Below are 13,090 nucleotides of genomic sequence, written 5' to 3'. Positions count from 1 at the left end.
TCTTGTAAGGGCATATCATGTTCTTGATATGAGCTGTCTGATGTAGTCATTCTACCAAGTGATTAACTGGTCCTTCCAGTACCATATTGGATACTTAGTATGATCCTCTACTACTGGTAGTGGGCACTCAGCAGTGGTGGTAGTCAGATCATCTTTGGTGTGTATGTCGGCAGGGGGGAAGACCATGTTGTTGGGCTCATGCATAGCCTCCATTTTGCCTCCGTGACCACTTTGTATATCGAGCAGGGTGTCTAGGGAAAGATTCTTTGAGATCTATTTCATCTTGCCAGTTGGTTTTTGAGGGTCCTTTCTACCGTAGATGCCCTCTGATGGCCGTTTATGTGATAATAACATGGACATTTTCACATTATACTTGTTCTGAGAAATCCATTAATACACGTCTTCTACCATCTTCTATTTTCAGTCTTTTAAGTTTGTTCTTACCAGGTTCCTAACCATCCTGTTAGCAATTGCCCATGGATCAGTGTAGTTGTGTACTTTAGGTCATCTCTACTACAAAGAGTGTACAGCCAGACGTATTTCCCAACGTTTTGTCTGCTGTAGGACTTTCTTCCACTGTCTCCCAGGGTCACACTTCAGTGGTATTCTTTTTTTTTTTTTTTTTTTTTCTTAATGTTTATTTCTTTTGGAGGGACAGGAGACAGCACAAGAAGGGGAGGAGCAGAGAGAGAGAGACACAGAATCTGAAGCAGGCTCTAGACTCTGAGCTGTCAGCACAGAGCCCAATGTGGGGCTCAAACTCACGGACTGAGAGATCATGACCTGAGCTGAAGTTGGACACCTAACCGACTGAGCCACCCAGGTGCCCCAACTTCAGTGGCATTCTAATGGCAGCTTCCACCCACTTTCAGCTGGTCCTAGCATCCTGTGAGCTTATTCATAATTCAGGCTTGTGCTTTGTTCTATTCTGTTAACTGAACAAGGGGAACTCTCCTTGTGGCCCGAGATGGAAATTGAAAGAGAGGTAGAGAAGCAGTGGAAGAAGTATTAATGGATTCCGAGCACCTGCTCATGCTGTTGCCTGTACTTTATGACCCTGCTTGGGTCTGGTTCAGATGTGTTGTCTTTTTAAAAGTGGACAACTGCTGCACATGCCCACTTTTGTTTTTCAGAGCTTTATATTACACTCAATCTCATCACGGTCATTTCAGGTAACATAGTCGTTGGGAGTCCCATGGTCATGTTTGAGTTTCTACTGAAGGGTCTAGAAGCAAACCAGTAGTTGCTTTGCAAATGGAATATAGTTGGTGACAGGAGAGGTTGTGGTTTTCCTCTCAAACCTCAAGAATTTGCACTGTCATTGTATTGGAAAAAGCCAGAGTCTGTACAGCATCTCTATCTGCAATGGGCATTTCAAAAAAAAATTTTTTTTTTTTTTTAACGTTTATTTATTTTTGAGACAGAGAGAGACAGAGCATGAGCAGGGGAGGGTCAGAGAGAGAGGGAGACACAGAATCTGAATAGGGCTCCAGGCTCTGAGCTGTCAGCCCAGAGCCTGACGCGGGGCTTGAACTCACGGACCGTGAGATCATGACCTGAGCTGAAGTCGGCCGCTTAACCGACTGAGCCACCCAGGCGCCCCTGCAATGGGCATTTCAAATACCATAGGATCTGCTGAGTCATAAAGCCCAAATAGCAGGGCAGCTTGAACCACAATCTGGACCTGCTGCAGAACGTTTTCTTGGTCTGGACCCCTCTCAAAGCTGACAGTGTAATAGGTTGCCTGGTAAGCAGAATGCCCAAATGTATATATTGCCTCCAGAATTCAAAGAAGCCCACCAAGTTTTTTTTTCCCTTCCTGAGCAGTTTTTTGTACCTTGCTGAGCAGTACAGAATGAAACAACTTATTTTTCATGTGGAAGGAATATTTTTATATGCCTTAGAATACTGGAACCTTAGAAGCTTTGTTAATGTGACAGACTCCTGAACTTTAACGGGATTTAACTTTCATCCTGTGCCACCCTTGTTTTTATTAAAATATTTGGAGAATTCCTTTCCCTTCCCAACAGGTCATGTTAGCATATGTTGTCAATATAATATACTACTATAATGCTTTATGGGCTATCTTGGAAGCAAGGTACTTTTGGACTATGTTTTGATTGAGCAGGAGAGTTAGTATAGTTTTTAGTTATTAGGTGACAGTGAAGGCATTCTGATGTTTTGAAGGCAATCTGTGATTTTTTTTTTCCTGATAAAAATTCTTTGGGAAAAAAACAGTTGTTTGATAATTAGCTATGATACTAGTTACCAAGAGCTATGCTGATTTGCTGTATAAAAATACTATATCTATAACTGTGGTTTAGATTGACAGATTTGTGATAATTCACCATCATTCTTTGAAACCTTGACTTTTGCATTGGCCAAATAAGTTAAGATGTAGTAAGCATCTTCCAAATATTAGAGGGCACTAATCTCTGCAGTTCCTCAAGGGATGTCTAGTTGCTTTGATTTACTATAGTTTCTAGGACTGGTGGAGTAAGCATGACTCCTACTCTGAAATAGCCTTGGACTGTTATCCCCTTTAGTACTTGACCTCCAAAGACTTCCAGTATGACTACCAGACCATGGTAGGGTTTTGGGACGCCAGGGATTGTCAGTTCAGAATCAAGATAAGACAACTCCAGAATAAGGGCAAAAAGTAGTTTATTTGAGTGTGATGTAGATCTCAAGATTTTAAAGTATATGTCAGACTTGAACATGTTTATAGGCATAGGAAAAAAATCCTGTACTAATAGGATAGGGTAGTTAATAGAGCGGGATTTTTGAGAATACTGCAGAGTATGGCCCCCAGTGGATGGCTGATTTTTGAACAGTTAGGGAAAGATATATACATGTAGCTGGAAGGCAAGAGAATTGATACTTGGCAGAACAGTGGTTGAAATTAAGGATCTGCAGTAAATGGAAAAGAAAGTGCTGTAAAAATGCCAGGAAGGACTGTAGTAAGAAACTGGAGGAGGTCCAGGAACAGGACTTCATGTGGTTGAACAGGAAGACTGAGAAGTAATAAGAAGGGCAGAAGGATAAGCATTGTGGACACTCAAGTTTAAAATGTCAGCTTGGGAGTAATTCTGGGCAGTGATGATGTATCTTTGGAGTGTAATCTTGATTGCTGTCCTGTAATAGAAGTAAAGATTGTAGGAATTAAGGTCAAGGAACTTTGAAGCAAGGTTACTGTATGGATCAGATATATCTACATTCAGATCATTTAGAGTTATGGTAGAGATGGGTTAGAAAAGTTGCTTATGAGCCTTCAGTGAAGGTTGGGGAATTTGGGAGGTAGTAATGAAGAGGAATAGAGGCTTGTGGATCTGTATGGGATGACTAAAGGAAAAAGAAATACAAAAGAATAATAAGAACATTTCTTAGATGTCCACTATGATTTTAAGTGTTTTCCATGTATTGCTCAGTTGTCTTACCACCAAAAGGTAGGTACTGTCATTATTCTTGTTTTATAGAGGAGGAAATAGACACTGAGAGCTAGAGTAAGTAACTCAAGGTCATACACTCACTAAGTGGTAGAGCTTGGAATTGAATGCAGACAGTTTACCTCCAGAACACATACTTTTTTTTGTTTTTTTTTTTTTGTTTTTTTTTTTAGTTTAGGGATAGAGAGTGAGCGAGAGAGAGGGGCAGAGGAAGAAAGAGTGAATCCCAACGCAGGGCTCTAGACCCTAGACTTGGACTCAACCAACTGAGCCACCCAGGCACCCCGTAAACCATGTATTTAATAATGACATACTGCCCTTACTCTTATAGCATATGCTATATAAAATTCTGTGAGTGGTCTAGAGTAGCACATGAAACTAAAAGGTTTTCTGTTTTCCCCTCTCCTAATTTACAGCGAGTGAAAGAATAAGTAGCTTCTTGTCAAAGGGGTTTCAGGAGACATTTCATCTAAGGCTGGAAGGTAGAGAAGGAATTTTTCAAAAGGTTGAATGGCCCAGGGGAGGTTATTTAGAATAGGATGGGAAGGTGGTCAGCTGTGAAGTGGTTGGGAGGGAACAAGGAGCAAGCAGAAGAGAGTAAGTGAGAGGTTACATGACCAGACAAGCTTGCAGTAATGCCAGTGGCCAAGGACGACAGAGAGTGGAGCCTTGTGGAAGTTAATGGGTCTGAATGTTGCAGGCAGATAGAGGTTAGGGCTCTAGGTGGTGTCAGAGACCAGATGATATGAGGAGACTGGGCTTTCCCTATCTTCATGAAATATACTCTATTCACTGTTTTGTTATTGTTAACCTTAGTCAAGAAAGCCAAATCCTGTTCTTCTATCCCCACCCATGTAAGCTAACTATTGACTTAAAGCACTTTCCATAATTTTTTCTATTACAGTACACTTTTGCTGTTTTGATTCTGCTTGCTTGCTTTCAGCTGATCCAAGCTTATTTATGTAGATTGGTCAATGGATTGCTGATAGGCTAATTAAAAGAATTTTGGTCTTTTCCCCTCCAGTTGCTGATAGTTTACACCTTTAAACACAGAGCTTTTCATTAACAGTATTTTGGCCTCTGCTCTTTCTATTCTCATTTGCTACCATGCAGATCTGTGTAGAGAGTCTAATTTATGGATGTATGGCTATCTTCTTATTTGGGAAGTGGTGGGGAAAAAGGGCTGCAGAATCTCTGTGCTTTTGAGCAGTTAGGCTAAGTGTTTTATAAAAAAATTCTTGCATGTTATTTAAAGCCCTGTACAAGAAACACGGTATAGTAGGATTCCACTGGAATCGTTTAGATGGAGATTTGAATGTCATTTCTCCACTTATTAATTACATAATTTTCTTTTTTTTTTTATTTTAATTTTTTTTAACGTTTTTATTTATTTTTCAGACAGGGAGAGACAGAGCATGAACAGGGGAGGGGCAGAGAGAGAGGGAGACACAGAATCTGAAACAGGCTCCAGGCTCTGAGCCATCAGCCCAGAGCCTGACGCGGGGCTCGAACTCACGGACCGCGAGATCGTGACCTGGCTGAAGTCGGACGCTTAACCGACTGCGCCACCCAGGCGCCCCTAATTTTCTTAACTTCATTAACTTATCTGTAAAAAGCGTAAAGTAGTACTTTTTTCAGTTCATAGAGAACATATGAAAGTATCTAGTGTAACATCTGGCGCACAGTGCTGCTCTCTAAAGCCATTAGAATGGTTATACTTGAGCCCTCTGTGGTTGCTGCCTCCATTTCATCTTAGCTATTTGTGTTGCAGGTTCTGAAATTTTCCTGTTCAGTTTGCAGCCCTTGAAATGCTATTTCATGCCTTCCCATTTTTCACACTTGAGTATATCAGTTTTGTTTTTTTTTTAATGTTTATTTATTTTTGGGACAGAGAGAGACAGAGCATGAACGGGGGAGGGGCAGAGAGAGAGGGAGACACAGAATCGGAAACAGGCTCCAGGCTCTGAGCCATCAGCCCAGAGCCTGACGCGGGGCTCGAACTCACGGACCGCGAGATCGTGACCTGGCTGAAGTCGGACGCTTAACTGACTGCGCCACCCAGGTGCTCCAGAGTATATCAGTTTTTTAACCCATCATATTAAAAACACTGGACATATGTGTCATGTTCCATTGACCCATCTTTCCCATTTGATTCCCATTTTGGAAGGCCATGTTCTTTTTCTTTTTTTTTTTTAAACGTTTATTTATTATTATGAGACAGAGAGAGCGACAGAGCATGAGTGTGGGAGGGGCAGAGAGAGGAGGAGACACAGAATCCGAAGCGGACTCCAGGCTCTGAGCTGTCAACACAGAGCCGGACGCGGGGCTCGAACTCACGGACCGCGAGATCGTGACCTAAGCCGAAGTCGGCCGCTTAACCGACTGAGCCACCCAGGCACCCCTACATAATTTTCTTAACTTCGTTAACTTATCTGTAAAAAGCGTAAAGTAGTACTTTTTTCAGTTCATAGAGAACATATGAAAGTATCTAGTGTAACATCTGGCGCACAGTGCTGCTCTCTAAAGCCATTAGAATGGTTATACTTGAACCCTCTGTGGTTGCTGCCTCCATTTCATCTTAGCTATTTGTGTTGCAGGTTCTGAAATTTTCCTGTTCAGTTTGCAGCCCTTGAAATGCTATTTCATGCCTTCCCATTTTTCACACTTGAGTATATCAGTTTTTTTTTTTTTTTAACGTTTATTTATTTTTGGGACAGAGAGAGACAGAGCATGAACGGGGGAGGGGCAGAGAGAGAGGGAGACACAGAATCGGAAACAGGCTCCAGGCTCTGAGCCATCAGCCCAGAGCCTGACGCGGGGCTCGAACTCACGGACCGCGAGATCGTGACCTGGCTGAAGTCGGACGCTTAACTGACTGCGCCACCCAGGTGCCCCAGAGTATATCAGTTTTTTAACACATCATATTAAAAACATTGGACATATGTGTCATGTTCCATTGACCCATCTTTCCCATTTGATTCCCATTTTGGAAGGCCATGTTCTTTTTCTTTTTTTTTTTTAAACGTTTATTTATTATTATGAGACAGAGCGACAGAGCATGAGTGTGGGAGGGGCAGAGAGAGGAGGAGACACAATCCGAAGCAGACTCCAGGCTCTGAGCTGTCAACACAGAGCCTGACATGGGGCTCGAACCCACAAACCGCGAGATCATGACCTGAGCCGAAGTCGGACGTCTGACTGACTGAGACACCCAGGCGCCCCTGGAAGGCCATGTTCTTTTTACTCACCAAACTGGTTTTGATTCTCTTTCTGCTCTTTTTTCTTTTTTTTTTCCTTCTTCCCTATTTGAGTTCCAGTCTGTCTAGAAAGCCTTGTATTTGAGAGTGTGAGTCCTTTTACTTTTTTCTGGCAGATGGTCCAGTTTTCACTGATGGTGAATGTGAATCACCAAGAAGATAAAGTCTATATAATTCATACCTGTTCATTCATTAGGACAATAGTGTTTGAAATGAAGATACTCAGAGAACACATATATATGTAGCTATTTGGAATTCTGTCTCTGGAATGTAATAGAAATAGTGGTATAACTAAGTATAAGTAGTAGAAATAAAAAAAAATATTCTAAAACCTACCAGTCTTAATTATAACAAAGTTATTATTCTTTATCATTGCAGGGATTCGTGGAACTGACTATATTTCCCACAGTTGCAAACTTGAATAGAATCAAGTTGAACAGCAAACAGTGTAGAATATACCGAGTAAGGATCAATGATTTAGAAGCTGCTTTTATTTATAATGACCCAACCTTGGAAGTCTGTCACAATGAATCAAAACAGTAAGTTTTATACCTTAAAGTTGATATTTCTAACAGCTATATATTCCCCATATTATTGGATTAATCTTTTCAAAGTACTTTTCTTAGATGATTACTAGGCTCTGAATCCCAGTTTTTTTCCTAATTATAATTTCTGTTTTTTTTATAATTTCTTTTATAATTTTTTATAATTTCTCTGCATATTTGGTTCAAGAAATTTTACTAGTTCTACCCAACATAGTAAGTTACTGAGTTTCCTTTCTTCAGATTACAGTTTTGAAGAAGTATTATCTGAGAATTAAAAAACAATTTTAAGCCATTTTTCTACTTTTAATATTTTTTAAAAATACTTTATTAACATTAATCTTCAATGGGTTAGGTGGTTGTTGTAATCCTTAGAGCAGAGACTACTTCAAAATATTTTGTAAAATACTTTGACTGCCTTTGAATGTCATATAAAAATACTATGTCTTAGATGTCTCTTCACTTTAAATATTACGTCTACTTCACTTTAAATATTACATTTTTACTGATAAAAAAACAAGTTTTTTTATCAGTAAACATGCTGTTATGAGCAGTTTTGTGTTCTACTTTTTTCATTTAAATACTTTGTCTCCACTTTTCCACATATGATAGTCTTCACTCTCTATCATTTTTATGGTCAGATAATATTTATTCAGTATATTATAGTTTGCATGATTGTTTTCCAGTTGTTTGGCATTTGTGTCATTTCCAGCTTTTGAGATCGTAAGTGATGTTGAGTGAATATTTTGGCATAGATAAGGTTTTTTCCTTGAATTATTCCTTTAGGCAAATAGGATTACTTACTATTCTTAAGGCTCTTCTTAGTATTTTACTTCATTGTGCCCAGTAATACTTGTATTAATTTAAGTTTACTTCATTGTGCCCAGTAATATTTGTATTAATTTAAGTACTGTGAACTATGTTTGAGGGCACTTGCTTTTTCAAAGTTTAGAAACCATTGGATTCAACCATGATTCTCTGTTTTGGAGTAGGGTGCCAAACCTTTATTATAAACTGTTTTTAGTCAAGATATTATTTTAACTAATTGCTGCATTAAGGCAGCAATTCTTAAAGTGTGATTTCCAGACAAGCAGTATCAGCATCACCTGGAAACTTGTTAGAAATGCAGACTCCCAGGCATTGCCTTAGATCTGCTGAATCAGAAAGTGGGGATTTGGTCCTGCAATTTGTGTTTTATTTGTTTTGGGTTTTTTTGGTGGTGTTTTTGTTTTTTTAAGATTTTATTAAGTAATCTCTACACCCAACGTGGGGGTCCAACTTACAACCCCGAGATCAAGAGTTGTGTGTTCTACCAACTGGGCCAGCTAGGTGTACCCCTGCAATTTGTGTTGTAACTAGTGTGCCAGGTGATTCTGAGAGGCTAATTAATGCCTATGAGCCATTGCCTTAAGGGTTTACAAGGGTTGAGACAGGAGGCTTATCTTTAGACACATTTTTGGTCCCAGTTATCATTGGTTTAGAATCTTTCAGACTCAGGGAAGAGAATAGAAAATGCTGTTGGAAAAGTTCGGGGAATCTCTGAATTACTCCTGTAACTTCCCATTTCACAAACTTGAGTTGTCGAAATTACATTGCTTTTTCAGCTACACTTGTAGAACTCATTTAAAAACACTTATTACAAAATCATCTTCCTCCTTTTTCCCCCAGAAAAAAAAAATGACCTGCCCTTAGAGTAGTAAATATATTACCACTGATGTATGGAAAAGGCACTTGTAAAAGAGCAGGTAGGAAAGCAGAGCAGGTAGGGAAGCCATGGCCTTGCTAGAGTCCAGAATAGCTCCGCAGTTGACACTAGAACTCTGCATTTGACGACAGGGCAAGTAGGCTCTCCATCTGCCAGTCACAGAACAGTGTTTGCACATTTGCTTTACCTGTTGTTTATGCTCCGATCTCAGAGAATATACTCTGTGGCAGTACAGTGACAGGAACGATGGTTTCCACGTCTGTTGAGGAAACAAGCTTTTACTTTTTGCCTTGTTTGTTTTGAAGTGATCTTATCTCCTAAAGAATTTCTCTAGTGATAGGGAAGATGCTTCATCACTTATAGCGTTATAATGGAAGAAAAGAAAGGTAAAAAGGGGAGTCTTTTCAAACGTTACGTTAGGAAATTGGGAAAAGTAGAATATATTATAATTTTTCTTTTCAGTTAGAAACAGCTCTTTTAGCCATGGTCACTTAGTAAATATTTGCTCACTACCCCTGCTTTTCTTCCAAGCTCTAGAATCTTGATTACTTTTAAAGAGGGATGACATTAGTTATTTTTTGCTGGTGTTTATTATTTGATTGGTTTAAAAGAGGATTTGAGGTTGGTTTTAGAATTTTAGTAGACAACAGTTTTAAAAAAAGTGGCTAATGGAATTAGCATGGAGAGTGAAAAAGCGTAGGATGGTGTGTACACACTGTTAAGTTATTGCACAATTGTTACAGGAAAATTATAGATTTAGTTTTGATGTTTCTGGTTGCCTTACCTAAGAGGACACACTCGTTTATATGATTGATAAGACACAAGATAGAAGATACCGGGTTATTCAGAAGAAATACTGCTTTTCTTAGCAGTTAAATGTGAAAAATCTTTCTTCTGGATGACATTATTTTTAGAGAACTTTGGGAAAGGCAGATACTTAAGGTCTTTAGCATGTCCCTAGATACTTCTGTTACCTTTCTTGTTTCTAAAGTAACTTTCTTTAATAAACCAATAAAATTTACACTACAGCTGAAACAAATTAAGTATAGCAGTTTTGAAATTGAAAGTTAAACTTAAATTCTGTGATAAAATTTGATCTTAATACATATAAGAATGTCCTAACATTCAAAGAAGTAATATACTACTTAATCACATCTTCTTATTTGTTTTAAACTTAAGATACCAGGCTATCCTGTTTTTGATGGAAAGAGTGTGCTTACCTTGGTTGAGATTCAGCATCTTTGAACTGCAGAGGGAATGTAAGGAAGAGAAACATTTAGATAAGAGACTGAAAGACATTTCTACCTATTTTATCCAACCAAACGTTAGTGGAGTTGTTAAATTACCTGTGCCAGCAATTAAAAACCTTGTTTTTTATGTAACATCTATTTAAGCACTTGCTCACACATTCTCTCTCTCTCTCTTTTTTTGTCTGCCAGTAAAATAATTTCAACACTTTCTCCAAATATATTTTGTGTGTGCATTCTCTTTTTTTTTTTGTCTGCCAATAAAATAATTTCAACACTTTCTCTAAATATATTTTGTATTTGAATCTTATGTATTGTAGATAAATTATAGTTTGCCCTATAGGAGCTTTTTGATTGTTTTTTTTTTTTTTTCCTACATTTTTCTCTTAGAATAAAATAAATACGGACTTTGCCAGAGAAGCTGTTTCTATGGATGGATAGGCTACAGTGCTGACATCTCTTTCCTTTGTTTCTTTTCCTTCCCTAGATAGACTTTCCCACTTTGAGAAAATCTTTTATATTTTGCTTGAAAAGCCTCAGTGTTCCCAAGTTCCAAGAATCAGTTTAATTCCTGTCTTTAGTATTCATTTCCACTAAGGAGTGGCAGTAGAAATGACCAATATTGAGATATAAATGAAGTAGCTATTGAGTGATTAGAATGATTTTTAGAGTAATTGGAGTTGATTTTTTTTAATTGCTATTAAAAAAATTTTTTGTAAGTCCTGTATTTTTTAATACAGACTTATACTACAGAGGTTTTAAATGTTATTTTGCTAATATTATATAGTAAAAGTAGTTGATTCCTTTACTAATTATGGTTAAGTAATATGGATATTTATATTTTAACTCAGCCACAATGCCTCACTGCTACTTATTTTTGGTAGTATTGCTCAGGGTTAATTTGTCGTAGTTGGAGGAACATTAAGGTTCATTTAGTCGAAACTTCAACAAGAATTTTTTCCTATACTGTTTCACCTTTTGCTTGAATGCTTCTAGCTCTGAAGAACTCACTATATATTTTTTTTAACATTTATTTTTGAGAGACAGAGGGAGGCAGAGCATGAGTTGGGGAGGAGAAGAGATGGGGAGGGGAGGGCGGACACAGAATCCAAAGCAGGCTCTAGGCTCCGAGCTGTCAGCACAAGAGCCCGGGGCTCGAACTCACGGACCGCGAGATATGACCTGTTAGTGAGCTCACTGTATTTTCAAGCATCCCTTTGATTTTTCTGAAAGCTAGGAAGTTCTTTATTACATCAAACTACAGTTTTTGTTATAACATTCACAAACAACCAATTTAAATATTGTTTTCCCCCAAGTTTTCTCTTTTCCAGTCTACAGAATCACAATACTTTCAACCCTTCCTTATCTAAAACTCTTCCCAAATTTGTTACCATTCTTGCCCTTTGAATGTTCCCTGGTTTGGCATTGTTTCTTCTTAAACGTGGTAACCCCAGAACTAGATATAATTCTTCCTATTTGGATTAATTTTTACATGCATAGCAGTAGAGCCATTTTATCCTTATCTGCATTCAGTGTTTCTACAGCTTGAAATACAGTAGCCTTTCAGAGATGGCTGCTTTGAGTAGTTCACTCAAGTTTGAGCTTGACTGAAATCCCCTAGACTTTTTCATAGAAAAACCTGTTACGGTAGAGTTTTCTCTAAGAATCCTTATTTCATAGTATCATATCAAATGTTGTTTTAATTATTTTTAAAAAGTCATCTTTATTAATTTTGGTATTGGTTTCACTTTTAGAAAATGGGTTTTCCTGCTGGCTGGCTTTTTTTTTTTTTTTTTTTTTCTGTGTGCAAACTCTCAGAACCAAAGAGAAGAGAAACCAAGTATTGACATGGATATAGAGTAACTAAACTTTCAAACACTGCTGATAGAAGTGTAAATTGAGTTTGAATATGTGCATACTCTATGATTAGTGTAGGTCTCACTCCTAGTATATACTCAGTAGAAATGTGTTCATATGTTCACCAAAAAATATGTACAAAATTGTTCACAGCAACATTTGTAATAGTCAGAACTGGAAATTACCTGAAGACTCATCAGTGGTAGAAGATAGATTGTGGTATGTTCTCACACCACTGGAATTCTAAACAGTGACAAGATAAATGACCAATAGCTACATGCACCAGTATGTCTGGATCTCGCAGGCTAGACATTGAGTAGAAGTCAGATACAAGAGAAAGTATATGAAGTTGTTAATCTATCACATTAGATGTCAGAATAATGGGTAACCTTTGGTGGTGGAAAGTGGGGTTGGTTAGTGATTATAAGAGGGCTTCTGGGAGGCTGGTAAAGTTCTGTTCATGCTCTGCATGCTGGCTCTTTTTGTTCTCTGAGGTGTACATTTAGAGTATATATGCTTTTCTGATGTGTATTATGCTTCCATGAATATTTTTAAAAGAGAGAAAAAGGTTTACCAATAATTGAATCTTAAGCGTTCACAAAACCTGCCCCTGAGTTTTAAGAAGTATATGTTATTGACAAAGAATTAAAACATTATTTTAATATGGATGCTTATAATAAATTCTTAGAGAAAATGACTAGTTTTTCAATATCTTCTACAACATTACTTGTCTCTTTGTTTCCTTGAGGAGGGGATGGGGTTGGAGACTGGAGGTTGGAGATGGTGGTGTTATAGGACAAGGACACTATTATTCTGAAAATTGAAAATACTTATTCTAATCTTGTCTTGTAATTTTTGGCTTTTATGAGGTTATTATGAAAAGAAACATATTTGATTCATATTATGAAAGGAAACACTGAAATCCAAACCATGAGAAGATTGTTCCTCATAACTGGCTTTCCAGTAGATTCCACTTACAGTGACTCATCATTTTATTTGGACCGCTTTACCTTTTCTCAGGAAATGAGGAGATTAA

General features: G+C 38.0%; 1 protein-coding gene across 2 annotated transcripts in view; it reads left to right on the top strand.

Annotated features, from left to right (window-relative positions):
- The window catches only part of TAF2 (TATA-box binding protein associated factor 2), a 97,169-nt gene that overhangs the window by 4,935 nt on the left and 79,144 nt on the right, over nucleotides 1-13,090 (top strand). For both annotated transcript variants that reach the window (XM_047074131.1, XM_047074130.1), the window contains exon 3: nucleotides 7,082-7,242. In XM_047074131.1, the coding sequence (XP_046930087.1) occupies nucleotides 7,082-7,242 (161 nt within the window). The remainder of the gene's footprint in view (nucleotides 1-7,081; nucleotides 7,243-13,090) is intronic.

Source organism: Lynx rufus, unplaced genomic scaffold (genome assembly GCF_022079265.1).
Source record: "Lynx rufus isolate CCGP_SWC_20201006 ecotype Redwood Valley unplaced genomic scaffold, mLynRuf1.p SCAF_12, whole genome shotgun sequence".
In the NCBI taxonomy this organism is placed as follows: Eukaryota; Metazoa; Chordata; class Mammalia; order Carnivora; family Felidae; genus Lynx; species Lynx rufus.
The sequence above is the reverse complement of the archived record's forward strand: the minus strand, read 5'-3'. Positions and strand labels throughout refer to the sequence as shown.